At 42.9% G+C, this 21,805-nt stretch overlaps 1 protein-coding gene across 2 annotated transcripts in view; it reads left to right on the top strand.

Moving 5' to 3' along the window:
* The window catches only part of LOC129714967 (ADP-ribose glycohydrolase MACROD1-like), a 614,100-nt gene that overhangs the window by 204,047 nt on the left and 388,248 nt on the right, over window positions 1-21,805 (top strand). For both annotated transcript variants that reach the window (XM_055664759.1, XM_055664758.1), the window contains exon 4: window positions 18,080-18,109. In XM_055664759.1, coding sequence (XP_055520734.1) covers window positions 18,080-18,109 — 30 coding nt within the window. The remainder of the gene's footprint in view (window positions 1-18,079; window positions 18,110-21,805) is intronic.

Here is a 21,805-nt window from a genome sequence, read left to right as displayed (position 1 = left end):
CTTTAAATGCCGGCCAAATGGAACTTTTCGGTGCTGTGTTGAGACCGGTGTCACTAGTGATTCATTGTCCCTTTATCACACACGCAGTGAAGTACCTTTTGCAAGTCAACGCACACTCGTACCTGTCAGTTCCTTGTGCAGAATTAGACCATTGTTCCCAAAATAGCCCTGAGATTCCTAGGTCGAGCCATCCAGTGAGCTTCAGTAAGAGTTGATTATGTAGGAATCACAGAAATGAAGATGATTCTCACAACTCATAGCACCGCACATCAATTCCAATGAAAGCCAGGTCGGTTATTGGATTGCTTCACTTTACCAAAGGGGCGGCACGGTGGCACAGTGGTAGAGATGCTGCCTTACAGCGCCAGATACCCGGGTTTGAGCCTGACTATGGGTGCTGCCTGTACGCAGTTTGTACGTTTTCCCTGTGACCGTGTGGTCTGTGGTCTGTGACCCCAGTGCTCCGGTATCCTCCCTCATTCCAAAGACGTAGAAGCTTGCAGATTAATTTGGCTTCGGTAAAAATTGTAAATTGTCTCTAGTGTGTAGGACAGTGCTAGTGTACAGGGTGATCTCTGGTCAGTGCCGACTCGGTGGGCAGAAGGGCCTCTTTCCGTGATGTATCTCTAAACGAAACTACTAAAAAGATTCATAGATTTGATCGCCTGTAAATATCAGTATTTTAATTTGTATATTTTTTCATTTGTTTCCTATATGACCTACTCTTTTTTGACCATATTTAATTGAAGGCCTTGGGAAATTGATACTTGGATCAGTCTGAGTGAATTCAAGACAAGCCAATGGTACTTGCCTTCATTCAACTTCTTTTTCATTCCATTTAAACACTGCAATGTAACGTTATTTTCATCTACCGTTAAGTTGATGCACCCCCCCCCCCCCCCCTCATCCCCACTCCCTCAACCTGTCAATATCTCGTTGCAGACAAATGGCCTATCACTCTCAAAGTCTGGGCAGAGCCATCTATCTAAAGACCCTAACGAAATAGTGAAATGCAATATAGCTACATCATCAGTGAAATCCCTTCCCCACTGGAAAGTATTCTCCTGCTGGTATCTATTTAAAATGCCATCTGGGGCCTCATTCAAATACTAAGCTGCTCAGCATATGACAGTATTGAGAAGATCTTAGCAGCCACCTCCTTTGGGAGGCTTTTCAGTCTATAATAACACCATCCACTCTCACATAGCGCTTAGATTAAGTGAACATTGAAATTCAGATGAACAGGGTCATTATCTCAGTTTCTTGGATTTGAAAGGAGCAGATTTTAGAATTTAACCCTTGTCTATAAGCCTGTGAAGCCTACATGTTCTAAAAGGTGTGTGCGTGTGATCACGAAATAAACATATGCTGGAAATGTTAGATAAAAGTGGAAAATATTCTAGGAACAAAACTGAACACTTTGATCAGTATCCTAAAAGCATCAGTAAACTGATGATGTTGAAGGAGATAGATTCTGCACATGAACTGATGTTCAAAATGATAAGATTGAGAAGGAAAGGGAAGAAAAAACACTGAGGGCCAAGGATTATCACTGCACTGAAGCAGCTCATGTGTTTAATATCTTGAAATAAGAATACGTTTTTAGTGTGCAAAGAGGATGAAAGGTCTTGGCGACATAAAAATCATCTCAGTCAGGTTACAAAAAGAAGCAAGAAAAACACAAGGTCACTAAAACAGCTCCAATTTATGCACCGCAGTTTAAATATGAATAGAGCTGATTTTAATGCAGGCCAATTTTCATCAAGCACTGCCTTTCTTGTCTGATTAACTCCAGATTTTCAGTGGATGTCAGGGATGTGTGGCTGCCACTGACAGCTCTGTTAACACCGGTTAACTGGTTATCGGTTCTGAGGTGATTAAGTGTGGCAAACTGTGGTATCGATGTGCTTACTGTCCTTTTAGATTTACAGAAAAGGATCCAAATTAGCAAAGCGTCACATTTGGCAGGGGTGGGGAGGACGGTGAGCTTTATTCATGTGGCGATAATGGTTGATTTGTTTTAGAAATCAATAGCATTGTTCAGAGTAGGATTTAAAACTATTACTCAAGATAGACACAAAATGTTGGAGTAACTCTGTTTTGAAGGAAAGGGTGACGTTTCAGGTCGAGACCCTTCTTTAGTCTGAATGAAGGGTCTCGACCCGAAACGTCACCCATTCCTTCTATCCAGAGATGCTGCCTGTCCTGCTGAGACACTTACTCCAGCATTTTGTGTCTTTCTTCGGTGTAAATCAGTACCAGCAATTCCTTCCTACACACTTGGAACTTCAATTTGTTTTTCAACCCAAACTTACTTTATGTCCCCTACGTAGATTTTCTAAGCACTAAGTTCCTTGATCCAGTTACAAAAAACTGTGCAAGAGTAATTTCTTGGTTTATTTCGCCCTCTGAAGAATTCTCACTATGCCATAGTCCAGTGGAATTTTGCAACATGCAAATTACTTCATCAAATTGTATCAATCTTACTCTTTCAGTCTTCCTTTATGCTTTTTATCTACAAACTTTAAACCTAACTTTCCGAATTATCCCATTATTGTTTTTCAGTCTACCCCGAGAATCCTCTTCCATGGTCTTAATTTTGTATTCAAACCAAGGATAGTGTTAATGTGTGGGGATCGCTGGTCGGTGTGGACTCGGTGGGCATAAGGGCCTGCTTCCACGCTGTATCTCTAAACTAAAAAATAAATAAACGTTAAAGATATTAGTGACACAGAATATTCAAACATCCATTTAGGTGCTCCCTTGTCAGACATCTTTTTCTGAGTAATATTTTCTATGCTCCATCCTAAAGCTGATCCTCAATCTCAATTTAAACACATGTTTCTTGTCTTGGTTCTTGGTTTCTTGGTCCTCCAAAATATTCCAAATGGAATTTAAACTGGAGGTGGAGGTCTACTTCATGACTGGATAGCATGGAAATAACAAGCATCTCGGTACACGTGACAATAATCGACAAAACCAATAATCTTAGAGAAATCCTGACCCGAAACACTCTGTCCATGTCCTCCACATTGCTGCCTGGCTTGCTGAGTTTCACCACCACTTTTTTTTCTGCCTTGAAACCCTGATTATTTCGCATCCAGCTCACCAAATGCTGATTTCCACACTCCCCTTTACACACTAGTGCCCGAATATTCACACTACCGTTAACGTTTCAGGGGCCTCTTTTCCCTTATTCTCTTGAGACTCGGCTTGATCTGTTTCACATGCTGCTTGAAATGCACCAGAACTCACTAGGTCTATTTCCTCCTTTATACACATCAGAGTAAATTTACTGAGTCTGGTGCAAAATCAGTTATACCACTATGTGACATTTAGAAGAAAAAGTTGAAATGTAAGTGTGTTGGAGTATTAATTGCAATAACATCCAATAGATCGTAAAATCTGCCATACCAGCTCCACCAAGCATGCCAATTTAATGGGATTTCACTCTATTATTTATTTCCTGTCTCCCACATCAGTCAAATCACTGCTTTGTGGAGTGAGATTGCCAGTTAGTGATGAATCAGTCTCTGTTTTGTGCTGGGACCCACTAGAGACGGGATAGACATTGTTCCGTGTCATTGCGTCTTGCCATTTTATAGCTCACAACAAAACATTATTTTTCACCCAATGGATTTGAACGCAGGGCACGGAGATGCAAATCAAGCATGTAATTCAATGTGTCACCAAATGCCACAACACCAATTCTTTATGATGATTTTTCAAATAAAACTTGCCTACTAAGTTTTGATATTAATATTTACTCCAAGCTAAATATCATGAAGAGGATTAAAATGGATCTCCATAATCAGTGTTTAAGAAGGAACTGCAGATGCTTGAAAAATCGAAGGTAGACAAAAAGGCTGGAGAAACTCAGCGGGTGAGGCAGCATCTATGGAGTGAAGGAATAGGTGACGTTTCGGGTCGAGACCCTTCTTCAGACTGATGAAATTTATTTTTAACTCATAGTGCAGTGGAGTGGGGTCCGCTATTTAGTTACAGGCAGTCGAGGGCAGCCGTAGGCAATCTCTTTCGCTGACCGGGCATTTTGATTGGCTCATTGGTGTTTTCAGGACCAAGGAAAACCGACCGGTAGATAAAATGGCCGCTAAACTTTATTATACTTCTTAAAAGTGTCTCCTCTCCCCTTCTCTCCCCTTCTCTCCCCTTCTTTCCCCTCCTCTCCCCTTCTCTCCTCCTCTCCCCTCTCTCTCTCCCCCCTTCTCTCTCTCTCCCCCCCTCCCCTCTCCCCTCCTCTCCCCTCCCCTCTCCCCCCCCCCCCCCATCCGCGCTCTCGAAAGGACTTACCGTACCGTCTTTTACCTTCCTCTTCATCGCGGGTGTGAATTTCAGACAGCGCTCTCCCGCTTTCCCTAGCCCCCGCCTTGGCGATGTGTGTGTGTGTGTGTGTGTGTGCGCGATCGGTCGATCCAGCTCGCGGTTTCAACGCGGACAGTCGATCCAGCTCGAGGTTTTCCAGGCGAGTGCCCTCGAGCTTGAAGGTCGAAGACACTCTTCTTAACTTGCGGATTAGGTCGCCGCAGTGGGACAGCCCCTTTTATCAGTGCGTAAATGTCACTATAAGGCAGTGTTAGGTGAGCAGTGGTCATATTGAATTTGTTCTTTTTTGTAGCTAGGACATGTGATAGAATACAGTTGTGGATATTTTGGTTTGAACAACTGGGATATTGTCAGGTCATCGAGCCTGTCCAAATCCAGTGCACATGGTTGTTTCTTGTTCTGACTTGGAATGAATTGAATTGGCTGAAGATTGGCTGTGATGCTGTACCTATCTAACTGTTTCTTAAACGTTGGTATAGTCCCAGCCTCAACTACTTCCTCTGGCAGCTTATTCCACACACCCACCACCCTTTGTGTGAAAAAGTCATTCCTCAGATTCTTATTAAATCTTTTCCCCTTCACCATAAACCTATGTCCTCTGGTCCTCGATTCACCTACTCTGGGCTAGAGACTGTGCATCTACCCGATCTATTCCTCTCATGATTTTATACACCTCTATAAGATCACCCCTTATCTTCCTGCAGGTCATGAAATTGAGTCCCAGCCTGCTCAACCTCTCCCGATAGCTCAGTCCCTCGAGTCCTGGCAATATCCTCATTCTTCATTCTTGTTATTACCTTCATGTTGGTGTTTGCCTTTTTTAGATCTCCCTTCTCTTGTTGGCTGTTTAAATTTTCACCACCATTTATCACTGGGCGTGGCAAGACAGAAGAACTTTGATCTGGTCTAATAGTTGTGGCATTATTGAACATTGTCTACAAATGTGAGCGATTTCAATGTTTTTGCCGGCACAAAATATCCAAAATAGTAGCTTGAACAATTACTCCTTGTAAGGTTGTGCAGTTTTTAATAAGGCCTTTAGACTAGGTGTGTCAGCATTCTTCCATTCCTGACTCCTGCCACCTGGGTTACTTTTTATGCTCTCCCCCTCTTCATCATCAACCAGCCTAACTCTGGCACGGTGGCCACCCATGCAGTTTCGAACAAGCAGGCATGATTTTCCAAATTGTCTCTTGATAACTTTGATAATTGGAAACCAGACTGGAATGTCTGGTTTTGATTATTGTATTTTTAAAAACCACATGCGGATATGCGAATGGACATGTTCTGCAGAAGCAGTCAGCTCTTTTTATTCATTTTCCTCATTTGGCTTGAAGCTGGTTAGAATCCAGCAGCGGTAACTGCAAAGGATTGAACTCAAACATGTTGCATACCTCAAAACTAAGTAAACTTGCAGGGTAGGAAAAAAATGTGGCATGTTGCTTTCATTATTAGCTCTTCTAAACTGGATGTAAATTGCATAAATTATTTTGCAAATGTTCCAACCCTAAATTGAGACGTTTTTCTTTCCTTCATGGTTAATTACATTAAGCACTGTACCATTTACATATTGTCTTACTGTTTCTCTCCAGGCTCAGAGAAGCAAAAGACTAGCATGCTTATTTTAGATAATCAGTTGTCCGCTTCAGTAAAGAACCACATAAAAACAATCTAGAGTAAAACGAGTAATTGAAGTAAAGAATGAATGTGTTGTAATTACAAAACCAAGGGAAGAATGTATGTCATTCATCTTACAGCAGTCACTGGTCATGGTTAACTGGCAATCTGTGTGAATACTGTATAATGTTAGACATTACAAACTGCGTGACAGTTTGGCATAAAAATAAGCAACATAATTATATTAAATAGATTAATTGGTAAGCTTGCCTTGTTTTTCCACCTGGTATGTTATAATAAAGGGATGGCTTCCAAAAGTATACATAGAAACATAGAAACATAGAAAATAGGTGCAGGAGTAGGCTCTTCGAGCCTGCACTGCCATTCAATATGATCATGGCTGATCATCCAACTCAGTATCCTGTACCTGCCTTCTCTCCATACCCCCTGATCCCTTTAGCCACAAGGGCCACATCTAACTCCCTCTTAAATATAGCCAATGAACCTCAACTACCTCCTGTGGCAGAGAGTTCCAGAGATTCACCACTCTCTGTGTGAAAAATGTTTTTCTCATCTCGGTTCTAAAGGATTTCCCCTCTATCCTTAAGCTGTGACCCCTTGTCCTGGACTTCCCCGACATCGGGAACAGTCTTCCTGCATCTAGCCTGTCCAATCCCTTAAGAATTTTGTAAGTTTCTATAAGATCCCCCCTCAATCTCCTAAATTCTAGCGAGTACAATCCGAGTCTATCCAGTCTTTCTTCATAAGAAAGTCCTGACATCCCAGGAATCAGTCTGGTGAACCTTCTCTGTACTCCCTCTATGGCAAGAATGTCCTTCCTCAGATTAGGAGACCAAAACTGTACGCAATACTCCAGGTGTGGTCTCACCAATGTCCTTCCTCAGATTTGGAGACCAAATAGGTGTTTGACTATATTGAAAATCCAAAATTGTCTATCAGAATGCAATTGTGCCTCATTATCATTGAGTTTTATTATAAATCTGATTCAACAATTTCAATTTCCAGTTTTAATTTTCATTTCTCTTGAAAGCATATTTATGGATGATCTCGAACTCTCCGATACCCATTTGCGATGATTTCTCGGAAGGAGGTTTGACACCAAAGCAAATGAACTCTGCTAAATTATAATGAAATAATCAGAACAAAAAGTCAGATAAGTCAAATGTAGTCAAGTACTGAATGTACAATGCAAATGCCAACAATTGCTGGTCATAGAAGATTATAAATTGGATCTAACTGGCTGATGAATTGGTCAGACCCATGAAATTGGGTGTAAATGTGTTACATATATTACCGGGTGGCGCAGAGGTGGAGTTGCTGCCTTACAGCACAAGAGTCTCGAGTTCTATCCTGACTATGGGTGTTGTCTATACCGAGTTCGTATGCTCTCCCCATGACCTGCGGGGGCTATCTCCGGTTTCTTCCCACGCTCTAAAGATGTACAAGTTTGTAAGTTAGGTTACACAACAAAGCTGGAGAAACTCAGCGGGTGCAGCAGCATCTATGGAGCGAAGGAAATAGGCAACGTTTCGGGCCGAAACCCTTCTTCAGACTGCATAAGAAGTATGTACAGTTTCGGCCCGAAACGTTGCCTATTTCCTTCGCTCCATAGATGCTGCTGCACCCGCTGAGTTTCTCCAGCTTTGTTGTGTAACCTTCGATTCTCCAGCATCTGCAGTTCCCTCTTAAACACAAGTTTGTAAGTTAATTGGCTTGGTATATTTGCACATTGTCCGTAGTGTGTGTAGGATAATGTAAGTCTACGGGGATCGCTGTTTGTCGCGGTCCCGGTGTGCCGAAGGGCCCGTTTCCATGCTGCATTTCTAAACTAAACTAAAACTAAATATATCTTCATTCATATGTGCCCCATCCCATTTTCCTAATTTCTTTCACACCAAAGGAAACGCCTGCCTGGGTTTCTTGGTAATTACATATAAATAAGATGAAAATTATTCCATGAACTAGTATATCTAGATCATTTCTATCTATCATGCATTATTTCATCACCATTGCTGAAGAAAAATATTAAACAAAATATGCATCAACTTTTGATGGCCTTACGTTTGACTTATTTCTGCATAGAGTGATACACTACATAAAAAAAGTCCTTCAACCCATTTTGTCCTTGCCAACCAAGTTGCCCCATCTACTCTAGTCCCACCTGCCCACATTTGGCTCGTATCCCTCTAAACCAATGTACATGTACCTGTCTAAATATCCTGGAAATGTTGCTATAGTATGTGCATCTTTTAATTGTTACTACATATCATGCACTATTTGCTTTGTATGTACAGTTTTAAGCTTGGACGGTGTTCTTTCTCAGTTATATTTCTTGTTCTTTTACATCTGCTGTCTGAAAGTGAAGAAGGAACAGTTGAACAACTTTTCAGAAGTGGATAACACCCATGTGCTTGAACTTGAAATCCTTTGCACACGGCACATATCTATATTTGTCAAAGAAACTTCATCTTACAAAACCCCATTAAGTATGCGTGCATATTTTACACATGGGAAACAATACATTCAACTCAATGATTCCATGCTTCAGAAGGGTCTCGACCCGAAACGCCACCTATTCCTTCTCTCCATAGATGCTGCCTCACCTGCTGAGTTTCTCCAGCATTTTTGTCTGATGAAGGGTCTCGACCCGAAACATTGCCTATTTCCTTCGCTCCATAGATGCTGCCTCACCCGCTGAGTTTCTCCAGCATTTTTGTCTACCTTTGATTTTCCAGCATCGGCAGTTCCTTCTTAAACGTAGCTTTTTTAAATTATAACTCCAGCAACTGATGATGCTGACTATAACTTTCTTTGAATTGCACCTCACAAATCCGTTTGTTCTTTTAAGCTGAATACCATTTAGAGTATAATTATTGTTTTTTGGTAAATGAGGATATGCTGTACAAGAGGACATTGTAGTCTGCCAGTTTTAGCCCATTTTTCCACCTAATCATTATCACTTAGTAACTTAATCTTGTTTTCAAAACAAAGGAACTCTACCTCCTGTGTTGGTATCATTTGCACAATTTTGACAACATTCTCATAAGAATTGCACCAAGTTATTGTACAGTGAATGGAACTGACCCACTACTCTGGAAAAATGTTCTTTAACTCTCAATCCCGCTCTAAGCAATTTCTAATTCGTGGTTCCATGACTCCAACACTCCTTCATCTTCTTTAGTAAACTCCCATGTGTTTTCTTGTCTCTATCTTTCTCCCTCCATATTATTTAGCACCTCAAAGAATTGAATGTTGGTAAAGTACAAGTGCCTTTTCAAGTCTGTGCTAACTTTTACAATCTCTCCATCTATCTGGCAACATGGGGATTTTACATTTGATTCAAGGCTCTAATCAGTTTCCTATCACAAACCGCAGCACACCTCCATCACAGACAATGCATTGTTAGTGACTTATTTGGGTTACAAACCATCTTTAATCTTTATGCTTGACGTATTTTGTCAAGCTGTCATCAGGGAATGCGTAACATTAGTCAATCAATTGTGCACAGATGCATGAAGCCAACTGCTGAAGTGTTCCTCGTGTAATTTCATCTCCAACCCATTGACAATTGTTGGCGGTATCAGGAGCACTTCAGTTTTACAAATAGAAAGTGTTTAGCAGGTCCAAAGTGTTACAGATTGCATCTATTTGCAGCCTGGCCTTATAGTTTCATTATAAAGCACTTTACCGTTTGGAGATTTTTTTTTCCCACACTCTGGAATGTAAATAAATGAAAGAAAGTAAGGAAATAATAATCCCAGGGTGCAGCAGCATCTGTGGAGCGAAGGAAATAGGCAATGTTTCGGGACGAAACCCCAAAGAAGGAAATGGACAACGTTTCGGGCCGAAACCCGGAAGGGTTTCGTCCCGAAACGTTGCCTATTTCCTTCACTCCAGAGATGCTGCTGCACCCGCTGGGTTTCTCCAGCTTTTTTGTGTACCTTCGATTTTCCAGCATCTGCAGTTCCTTCTTAAACAAAGAGTTTCTCCAGCATTTTTGTGTACCTTCGATTTTCTAGCATCTGCAGTTCCTTCTTAAACAATCTCAGACTATGGGACATATCTATCTCCAAGGTATTAAAGATAACTGATTAATGTGTGTAAAATTGTGATGCAAATGCCACCGTTACTGATAGAAATGGTTTGTTGCTTATAATTAATATACAAAATATGGCCATCTCTTATTATGCCTGACGACTAGTTCATTAGACTTGCTTCTTCACCACCCAACCAAGCCCATGTTTGTTGAGCAAGCACTAACTGCCCCCATTACAAATTTTCAATTTCTCCCAAGGCAGCTTTGGATTTCTTAACGCTAAATGGGTTTTAGCTCTCATCCTCGTTTTCAGCAGTTTGTGAGTGTGAGGACTTCTAGCTCCCCTGCAGAACTTTGGGCATATTTTCTGAATATTAGATCAAAGAATCAACAGTTCTGCCTTTAAGCAATATCAGGATTTTATATTATGCAGTCACAGGCTTGTAACTTCTTATCTTTTAACCGGCTAGATTCCAGCCTGGTATTTTGATGCCTGAGGCTTATCGGCTTGGGGTGGAAAATAGCAGATTTGTAATCTGTCAGTGGGGAAGAAGCCATTTTGCTGGTTTGTTCAGAAGCTGCTTTAACTTCTCAGTTCATTGCTTGCACTCTCTGTAAAAGTCTTTGACTTGAATTATGGTCTTTGACTTGACTTGAAAGGGTCCCAACCTGAAACATCACCTTTCCATGTTCTCCAGAGATGCTGACTGACTTGCTGAGTTGCCCCAGCGCTTTGCGTCCTTTTTTGTAAAACAGCATCCGCAGTTCCTTGTTTCTACGATGTAAGTTCTCTGGAGTTTAGAAGGATGAGGGGGGATCTTATAGAAACATATAACATTATAAAAAGACTGGACAAGCTAGATGCAGGAAAAATGTTCCCAATGTTGGGCGAGTCCAGAACCAGAGGCCACACAGTCTTAGAATAAAGGGGAGGTCATTTAAGACTGAGGTGAGAAAAAACTTTTTCACCCAGAAAGTTGTGAATTTGTGGAATTCCCTGCACAGAGGGCAGTGGAGGCCAAGTCACTGGATGGATTTAAGAGAGAGTTAGATAGCGCTCTAGGGGCTAGTGGAGTCAGGAGATATGGGGAGAAGGCAGGCACGGGTTGTTGATAGGGGACGATCAGCCATGATCGCAATGGATGGCGGTGCTGGCTCGAAGGGCCGAATGGCCTCCTTTCTATGTTTCTAAGTTTTTACCTGGCAAGCTGTATTATTCTAGTTCTCAGTTCACTAAAACTATCTCATCGTGCAAAGGAGAGTGCTAAGGATTGATCATCGTCTGGTTGTATACAACAATATCATGGATTTTGGTGGAGCAATGCAGCATAAGAAAATATATTGAAAGATGTATAATCATTCAGACTGTGTTTAATGGCATCTTATTGTCTTAAACAAATCCCTGGGTAGTTCAAGCATCAGGCAGCACTCACATTATTGAAATACAACCATATGTTCATACAATGTTCAGCTTACAACCCAACTGAATTCTGCAATTTTAGGTACATACATAAGCTTCCCTGTCTCTGTTCTTCCCCCATATAAACCCTTATATGTTCTTCCCCCATATAAACCCACCACCCCTTCTTTCCCCTCTCCCCAACTGACTCACATCTATTTCTCCCCTTCCCCTCCACCTACATTCCTTCCGACCTCTGGCTTCACAACTCACAACCATTTTTTCCCTTTTCTCTCACCCCCTCTATCTTAACATCTCTGGCCTTCGTTCAACCAAATAGCCCCCCTCACTTGTATCGGCCTATTACCTACCAGGTTGTTTTCTGCCCCTCCGCTCTTATAGCTTTCTTCCCCCTTCCCTATAACCAATCTGAAGAAGGGTCCCGACCCAAAAAACCGCCTGTCCTGAGACGCTGCTTGGCCCGCTAAACTGCTCCAGTTTCCAGTGGCCCTTCTGTTGCCTCGTGTCGCCTTGAGATATGAAACTATGCCCGCCTTCTGAATATATCTGCACGGCTTAAAAACTACATTACACTGAGGTTTTCTCCAATTACTTATACACAAGAAATGTCTGGCTACTGCAATCAGGTAACTTTGAATTACCCCATCCATAAAATTCGAGGTAACGGCAAAGTCTTCATCTTAGCTGGTCTTTTGCTTGAGATGGAGTAATGTAAATAGTATATGAGGGGAGAGAGCTCCAATGGATGTACCTTAAGAATGGAGCAAGAATGCAAGGAAATGTTTATGTACAGATATATCAGTATGAAGTACTATGTGCGGTGTTCAATTCAACTTTAATGTCATCGCACAAATACAAGTATGAGTACAACGAAATGCAGTTTTGCGTCAGTCCATAGTAGTTGTGCATAAAGAAATAAAAAAAATAGAAAGAGAGAAGATACAGAATCATCAAAAAATACAGAATAATTAAACAATGGGGACGGAGGGACCGGAGAAATCTATCGGCGGGACTCCGAGTTCAGCAATGTGATTGTATTGTTGTAGAAGCTGTTCCTCATCCTACTAGTACGTGACCTGAGGCTCCTGTACCGCCTCCCTGATGGGAGGAGGGCAAACAGTCCATGGTTGGGGTGTGAGGGGTCTTTGATGATCTTCCCAGCCTGTCTCAGACACCGTTTTCGGTGGAGGGCATCCATGGCAGGGAGCGGGGCACCGATGATGTGCTGCGCGGTTTTCACCACCCGTTGTAGTGCCTTCCTGTCCGCAGCAGTGCAGCTGCTGTACCATACCGTGAAGCAGGTGGTCAGGGTACTCTTTGTTTAAGAAGGAACTGCAGATGCTGGAAAAATCGAAGGTAGATAAAAATGCCTGAGAAACTCTTTGTTTAAGAAGGAACTGCAGATGCTGGAAAATCGAAGGTAGATTAAAAATGCTGGAGAAACTCTTTGTTTAAGAAGGAACTGCAGATGCTAGAAAATCGAAGGTACACAAAAAATGCTGGAGAAACCCAGCGGGTGCAGCAGCATCTCTGGAGTGAAGGAAATAGGCAACGTTTCGGGACGAAACCCTTCCGGGTTTCGGCCCGAAACGTTGTCTATTTCCTTCAGGGTTTCGTCCCGAAACGTTGCCTATTTCCTTCGCTCCACAGATGCTGCTGCACCCGCTGAGTTTCTCCAGCATTTTTGTCTACCTGGAGAAACTCAGCGGGTGAGGCAGCATCTATGGAGCGAAGGAATAGGTGACGCTTTGGGTCGAGACCCTTCTTCAGACCTATGTGCATATCAGAGGTGCGCCTAAGTTGTAACAGTTGCGTTGGATTGAGCATATTAATTTCTAACTTATGTAAAACGATTGTCTTTTGAGGTAATACAGGAAGTCATTGACTACAATCTGTCTGACGTTTCACTATTGCAAAGGCAAGATTGCCCTTATGATTATTATTCACAGATTAATTTCAACTCTCCATCCCAGTGAGCCAGATCGCCCGTTCTCTGCTTTGAGTTTCCATGGATTTTGTCAAAAGTATTAATTATATCTTCATAACATAGACGTAGGGGAAGAAGTATTGCTAATTACATCTGGGAAATGGAAATGGAATTTTAAAAAAGCAGGAAAGGTACATGGCAATCTCCTTGATCGTGATATTAGTGACTGTGTGAACAAAGGAGACGTTATGGTGTTTAACACTGTTGCCTATTAAAAAGTTGAGGCACTGTAGCGTACATCACTGGGTGAAATATAGACTGCGTTTAAAAGAGAATTAAATCAGTCTGCTAGAAATCGACCAATTAGATGAATGAGCAGGATAGAAGCACTGAAAAAAAATGGCCTTATCCCAAAGCCTACACAATAGACAACAGACAATAGGTGCAGGAGTAGGCCATTCGGCCCTTCGAGCCAGCACTGCCAGTCAATGTGATCATCCCCAATCAGTACCCCATCCCTGCCTACTCCCCATATCCCCTGACTCCGCTATCTTTAAGAGCCCTATCTAGCTCCATCTTGAAAGCATCCAGAGAACTGGTCTCCACCGCCCTCTGAGGCAGAGAACTTCACAGACTCACAATTCTCTGTGTGAAAAAGTGTTTCCTCATCTCTGGTCTAAATGGCTTACCCCTTATTCTTAAACTGTGTGTGGCCCCTGGTTCTGGACAAGTGTGACTGGAGCGCAGACTGCCCAATGACTAATTTCTAAGAGAGAATCCACCGGTTTGTGGGTGTCAGAAGCCCGCACTGCAGTCCAACCCACCATGAAGCCGAGAATTAAACCAGCAACATGCGTGTATTTCTGCAGGGAATGTATTGCTGTGATAATTAGTTCAGGGCCACAAAGTACCAATCCAATTAAACGTGGCAATATTAATTACTGGTGTAGCTCCAGCCCTCTTAAAAAAAAAAACAACAGCTAAAAGAAGTATTGTGAGAGAGGAAGTGGCAGCGGTAGTTATTGAGGTTATAGATAATTAAAGATCCCTTTTCCAGGTCTATCAAAAGGATCAGATGCAGAGCTGAAAGGCCAGTGTCAATTTAAACTTTCTATCTTTTTCTTTGCTTACAAATTTAATTTCCTCGCAGTGGATTCCCAAAACACCGCTCTATTTATCAGCCTTTGAAGCAGAGACAACATGGGATCCCTGTCAGATCAAATGCCGGGGTTTACTGATCAAGCAGGAAAAACTGCCAGGTGTCGTTCATTAAGATTGACAGCCACTTATCTGTAATTAAGCATGAAATCTATATTGGCGCATCACTTTTAAACATAGCTTTGCACGCTTATATTTGTCGGTGTCGCTAACAAAAAGCCTGTTTGACATTTCCCCTGTGCCGACCTATCTGCACAAATGAGGCCTGGTCTCTTTTTCATGAAAGGTAATTGCTTTCAGATTTTGGATATGATGTTCTTCTCCAGAGATATAACGAAAACTTAAAGTATGGCACTGAAGCACCAGGAGAAGGGCAGGAAAATACCGCAAGAATAGAGCCCATTTATGGAGGACTCAGTAATTCCAAGTATCGGTGGAAACTGAGTTTATTGGCAAATAAAATAACCACTCCGGTGATCTCGGGGAAATGATAGCTAAGAAAATACTCAGGATAATTCTGAAACTTTGCTAAACTCAAGAGGATAGGACAATGAGTCACAGGGTTAAACCTACACAAAATTAACTGTAGACAAAAATGCTGGAGAAACTCAGCGGGTTTTCACCCGCTGAGTTTCTCCAGCATTTTTGTCCACCTTCGATTTTTCCAGCATCTGCAGTTCTTTCTTAAACACAAAATTAACTGGACTGTTTCCCGGAGAGGAGCTTTTAATCTGGCCCGTTTCCCCATGGAAATGCCATGTCATTTGAAAGAATGGGTTATTCAGCTCCGGAAAAAAAACGAATTTGCAAGATATTCGTAAAAGTCAAGGATATTTCACTGGGGTGTTGGCATAGAATTGAATCACCGAGACTTCTAATTTTACTGATGTTCAGCACAATGCCAGTGACATCTCTATGCTGATAGATGATACATCATTAGGAAAATCTCGTGGGATGATCCTGTTCACGAAATCACACAATTTTCTTCCGCTGCAGCTCCAAACTTGGTTAGAACTGTCAAAGTCTTAGTAGTAGGCCCCCCTCAGTCATGACTGACCATGGGTGATGCATCCTAGTTTGCAGGTGATGTGTGGTCGGATGCAAGCCTGGGCGATCGATGTCATATGGAGGACAGGCTGTTGACCATGCAGCACGTCCCCCCTCTCCACGTCGTTGATCGATCCACAGGAACCGTTACAGTTTGTCACCAGCGCCGTCGCAGGAGCTGCCAGAGCGGGATTGTAGACAACGACAAACTGCCTTAGGGGCTCCGACTCCGGATTTCCTTGAGGTTTACTCCAGAAGCCTTTTCCATGACTGGATATGGCCACAAGGCAGTGGTGGTTTTAAATCCGGGTTTTCCCTCTCCTAGATGGACTGCCTTCCCAGGCTCAGGAGCCCCATCTTCCCGAGACTCATGGGGGTGGGAGCGTTTACCCGCGCAGGTCTATAGCCCCTGCCCACTGCTCAAGATTCAAGATTCAAGATTCAAGATTCAATTTATTTGTCATTTGGACCCCTTGAGGTCCAAATGAAATGCCGTTTCTGCAGCCATACATTACAAACAAATAGACCCAAGACACAACATAATTTACATAAACATCCATCACATCGTTGTGATGGAAGGCCAAAAAAACGTATCTCTCCACTGCACTCTCCCCCCCCCACCGATGTCAGAGTCAAAGTCAAAGCCCCCGGCTGGCGATGGCGATTGTCCCGCGGCCATTAAAGCCACGCAGGGTGATGCGAGGTCGCACACCGCGTCTTGGTGTTAGAGCCCCCGGCGTGCGCTCGCGGAGTCCCGCGGCCATTCCAAGCCGCGCGGGGCGGTGCTGTAAGGCCCCGCTCCAGGAGCTCTTCAACCCCGCAACTCGGGCGGCAGAAGTCGCCGTTGCGAGAGCCCTGAAAAGCGGTCTCCCTCCAGTGACACACGGGCTCCCGGTGCCGCCGTCCGCCAGGCCCGCAGTTGCAGCCTCCGAATCTCCGGAGGTCGGGCCGCAGCAGCAGCAGCGCTCCACCACCGCTCCTCCCGCTCTGGACTCCGCCAGCTCCGCGACGGTGAGGTGAGTCGTCGGCACCAGAGTCCCCGGTCTTCTCCTGTTGGAGGCCGCTCCTCGTTACAGCCCCAACGACAACGGAGACCCGACAAGAAAAGGTCGGGTCTCCCGTGCAGGAAGAGATTTAAAAGTTACCCCCTCCCCCCCACACACACACACACACCCCAACAAAAAATAACAAAAACTACATAGAAACATAGACAAAAAAATAATAAAAACGCGGATGGGCTGCAGAGGCCGCTGCTGACAAGATACCGGACCTTATAGAGCTCAAAGTCTTAGATATTAATATAAAGCTTTGAATGTTTATTAGACAGTTAAAACATTCAGAATGGAGTATATGTCAAGCCCAAGCATCCCCCTTCTCACTCCATGCTGAACTTCATAAGGAATTCAACATCGGAGTACAACCCATTGTCTAATAGTGAATCATTGGCAGCAATTAGATTCCTGTGTTTGCATATACATATGCATAAGTTTGAGTTTAGTTCATTGTCACGTGGACCGATGTACAGTGAAAAGCTTTTCGTACAAAGTTTCTGTACAGTTAAAAACTTTCAAAGTTGTTGGATTTTATGTGGAGTAATAACTTTGCAGAATCTTGCCCATCATGTTTTGGTCAATAGAAGTATACAATACATTAGAAAGTTAGAATAAAAATGGGAAGTCATAATTTGGATATGTGGAATGATAAACGAGACACAAAAATAAGCTAAATTTGAATAAAAAGGGAGAATTTACTCAACAATATTCAATTTTGCTCATCTTCCTTGAATATGATTGAATCAAATTGATTTGAATTGAATTGAATTAAACAATACTGCATGGAAACAGGCCCTTCAGCCCACCAAGTCCATGCTGACCATGCTAGTTCTATGCTATCCCATTTTTACACCAACTCCCTGTACACTAGCGTCAATTTACCAGGGCCAATTAATCTACAAACCAACACATTTCTGGGATCTGGAAAAAAACTTGGATGCCCAGTGGAAACCCTCGCAGTCACATGGAGACCGTGCAAACACCACAAAGACAGCAACCGTGGCCAGGATTGAACCTGGGCCTCTAGTGCTGTGAGGCAGCATCCCTCCCAGTGCTAGAGGCCCAGTAACAATCTGCAGTATGAAGACAAAAAAAAACATGAAACTTTGTGGGTAGATGTGTTTCTTCATGTGTATCTAGTGAACAATTATCCAGCAGAGATATTAATTTTACTTCTTCACGGATGCTGTCTGGACAGCTGATCATTTCTTATATACAATAATACAATTTTCTGTGTTGTTTCTTCATGTGGGATTTTGTATGGTGGAATGGGACGTGGCTGGAAGGCTTGCAACTGCATATATTGGGAAGTGATTTGGTGATTGGAGTTAGTAATTAGATCTAACATGGTGTGCATAGTTTGAATTTATGATTCAAGAAGTGATGATAAGATGTGGCAAGCAAAAATAAAGGTGTTATGTTGAGTGTTATATTAATTTTCCTTTTCTTCTTTGCAGCTAATTCTTCGCTAATGGGAGGAGGTGGAGGTAAGGGTTTTGTCTGATGCTTTTATTTGAACAGTATTATATAATTATATTCAGTTTAGTTTAAAGAAACAGGCGCTTCGGCCCACCGAGTCCGCGTAGAACAGCGATCCCCGCACATTAACACTATGCACACTAGCGACAATTTACTCTTATACCAAACCAATCAACCTACAAACCTGTACATCATTTGGAGTGTGGGAGGAAACTGACGACCTCTGGAGAAAACCCACACGGCCACGGGGAGAACGTACAAACTCCACACAGGCCGCACCTGTAGCTGTGATCGATCTGACTTTCAGCAAGCGCTGTAAGGCAGCATCCCTCCTGAGCTTCCCAGTGTGTGTCCCAGCTTCTTCCTTCCTGAGGAGACTGAAGAAGGTCCATCTGTCTCCTCAGATCCTGGTGAACTTCTACCGCTGCACCATCGAGAGCATCCTTACCAACTGCATCACAGTATGGTACGGCAACTGCTCTGTCTCCGACCGGAAGGCATTGCAGAGGGTGGTGAAAATTGCCCAACGCATCACCGGTCCCACGCTCCCCTCCATTGAGTCTGTCCAAAGCAAGCGCTGTCTGCGGAGGGCGCTCAGCATCGCCAAGGACTGCTCTCACCCCAACCATGGACTGTTTACCCTCCTACCATCCGGGTGGCGCTACAGGTCTCTCCGTTGCCGAACCAGCAGGTCGAGGAACAGCTTCTTTCCGGCGGCTGTCACTCTACTCAACAACGTACCTCGGTGACTGCCAATCACCACCCCCCCCCCCCGGACACTTATTATTTTTTATTCAAATCGTTTGCTATGAGGGAGATGCTTCAAGGGAGATGCTAAATGCATTTCGTTGTCTCTGTACTGTACACTGACAATGACAATTAAAATTGAATCTGAATCTGAATCTGAATCTGTAAGTCAGCAACTCTACCGCTGCGCCACTGTGCCGTCCACGGTTTTCTCACATGGTCTTGGCACAAATTGGGGTGACTGCAACCGTATCAAAATATCATTATCCAATATCTGAACTTGGGGGACTTTCTGTGTGATAGCGAAGCCTAGTTCTTTAAATCTCTGGACTGTATTTAAAAACACATTTTTTTTCCTAGCAAATAATTTCTAGCTTTTAACAAAATGTCATGTTTCAAAATACATCCAATATTCAGTATTAAATCTGCACCATTTCATTTCCCTGATGTGTGACTGTAACACTGATTTATATTGTGTTGAAAACAGATATAAAATTCTCAACTGTTGTTACTGTTGAATTATTAGATCAAAATAAAAAAAGCGTATTCCTCAATATTGGAGAAGTACACGGAGTTATTAAAATTTCTCCCGAGAGCATTGGGCTATGTGACTGATGGAGGGTTTTAAGATTGTGAAAGGCTTTGATAGTCTAGACATGTTTTTTTATTTGGGAGAGTCCATAAACTAGCTATCAATGAAAGTTCACCAATAAATTAAACAGATTGAACATTAAACAGAGTCAATATCTTCACTCTGAGATTGGTGAGGATGTAGAACTTGCTGAATGCTAAAGATAGAAGCCTGATAAACACAGACAGAGATAGAGTCAAGTCAAGTCAAGAGAGTTTATTGTCGTGTGTCCCAGATAGGACAATGAAATTCTTGCTTTGCTTCAGCACAACAGAATACAGAAACATAGATAGAAACATAGACAATAGGTGCAGGAGTAGACCATTCGGCCCTTCGAGCCTGCACCACCATTCAATATGATCATGGCTGATCATCCAACTCAGTATCCTGTACCTGCCTTCTCTCCATACCCTCTGATCCCTTTAGCCACAAGGGCCACATCTAACTCCTTCTTAAATATAGCCAATGAACTGGCCTCAACTACATTCTGTGGCAGAGAATTCCAGAGATTTCACTGTGTAAAAAATGTGTTTCTCATCTCAGTCCCAAATGTTTTCCCCTTTATCCTTAAACTGTGACCCCTTGTTCTGGACTTCCCCAACATCGGGAACAATCTTCCTGCATCTAGCCTGTCCAACCCCCTTAAGAATTTTGTAAGTTTCTATAAGATCCCCCCTCAATCTTCTAAATTCTAGCGAGTAAAAGCCGAGTCTATCCAGTCTTTCTTCATATGAAAGTCCTGCCATCCCAGGAATCAGTCTGGTGAACCTTCCTGTACTCCCTCTATGGCAAGAATGTCCTTCCTCAGATTAGGAGACCAAAACTGTACGCAATACTCCAGGTGTGGTCTCACCAAGACCCTGTACAACTGCAGTAGAACCTCCTATACTCAAATCCTTTTGCTTGTAGGCTTGAATACATAGATGGGCAGAGTGATCTTTCACATATTAATTTTTGTTAACTAACTCTATTGTGGGCGGCACGGTGGTGCAGCGGGTAGAGCTACTGCCTCACAGCGCCAGATATTAGGGTTCGATTCCGACCACGGGTGCAGCCTGCACGGAGTTTGTACCTTCTCCCCGAGACCCTCCGTGGGTTTTCTCCGAGATCTTCCCACATTCCAAAGGCATAAAGGTTTGTAGGTTACACAAAAAAGCTGGAGAAACTCAGCGGGTGCAGCAGCATCTATGGAGCGAAGGAAATAGGCAACGTTTCAGGCCGAAACGTTGCCTATTTCCTTCGCTCCATAGATGCTGCTGCACCCGCTGAGTTTCTCCAGCTTTTTTGTGTAACCTTCGATTCTCCAGCATCTGCAGTTCCCTCTTAAACAAGGTTTGTAGGTTAATTGGCTTGGTATAAATGTAAAATTGTCCTCGGTGTGTGTGTGGGGCAGTGTTAATGTGCGGCGATCGCTGATCGGTGCAGATTCGGTCGGCTGAAGGGTCTGTTGCCGTGCTGTATTTCTAAACTAAGCTAAACTAAACTCAGCAACTGTTTTGAGGTGGGAAATTCTGTAATAGTTGCTAGGCAGAGGTGCATGGATTTTTATGTTAACGGAATATAGAAAATCTAACAGCGTAGGAAGGTGATTCTTCTTTAGGGAGTGGATTTGTTCTTATTCCTTTTGTTCCAGGATGATATTGGAAAGATGTTTGCACATAGTCACATTTGATTGGCATGACAGCAGAAAACATAAAACTCCTGTGGGCTTTAGTAAATAAACCATCCATGTCTGCAGTGTTATGCACTTGGCCTTTCTTCCTAGTTATTATTCTCTTTGCCGTTTTCTCCACAGTCAACACCAATTGATGACCAATAAGAAAAAGATATGTTTTGTATTTCTTATTCTTTGTAGCTTCTATTTAATGTTCATGTCCTTGTTGTCCTTGCTCTTCGAGGTAATCCTATTCTTTTAATGAGCTAATCTATTTATGGGCTGCACAGTGGAGCTGTTAGAACCTCTCAGCCCCAAAAATCTGGGTTTGATCCTAACCTCGCGTGCTGCCTCTGTGGAGTTTTCACGTTCTCCCTGATGACCTGGGACTCCTCCGGGTGCTCTGGTTTCCCCGTGCATCCCAAAGATGTGCGGGTTTGTAGGTTAATTGGCTTTTATTAGTTGCCCCTAGTTTGTAGGGAGCAGAGAGTATGATAATATGAAACCTTTGTGGACAGGTGATCGATGGTCGGTGTGGGCTCGGTGGGCCGAAGGGTCTGTTTCCATGCTGTATCTTTCAATCAAGCAAAACATTTAGTTTTGAGATAGAGATACAGCGTGGAAACTGGCCATTGATTTTAAAATCCTGCTGCTCACCTATAAATCACTACA

Source organism: Leucoraja erinacea, chromosome 44 (genome assembly GCF_028641065.1).
Source record: "Leucoraja erinacea ecotype New England chromosome 44, Leri_hhj_1, whole genome shotgun sequence".
Taxonomy (NCBI): domain Eukaryota; kingdom Metazoa; phylum Chordata; class Chondrichthyes; order Rajiformes; family Rajidae; genus Leucoraja; species Leucoraja erinaceus.
Note: the sequence above shows the minus strand (reverse complement) of the source record. Positions and strands in the feature narration are given on the sequence as shown.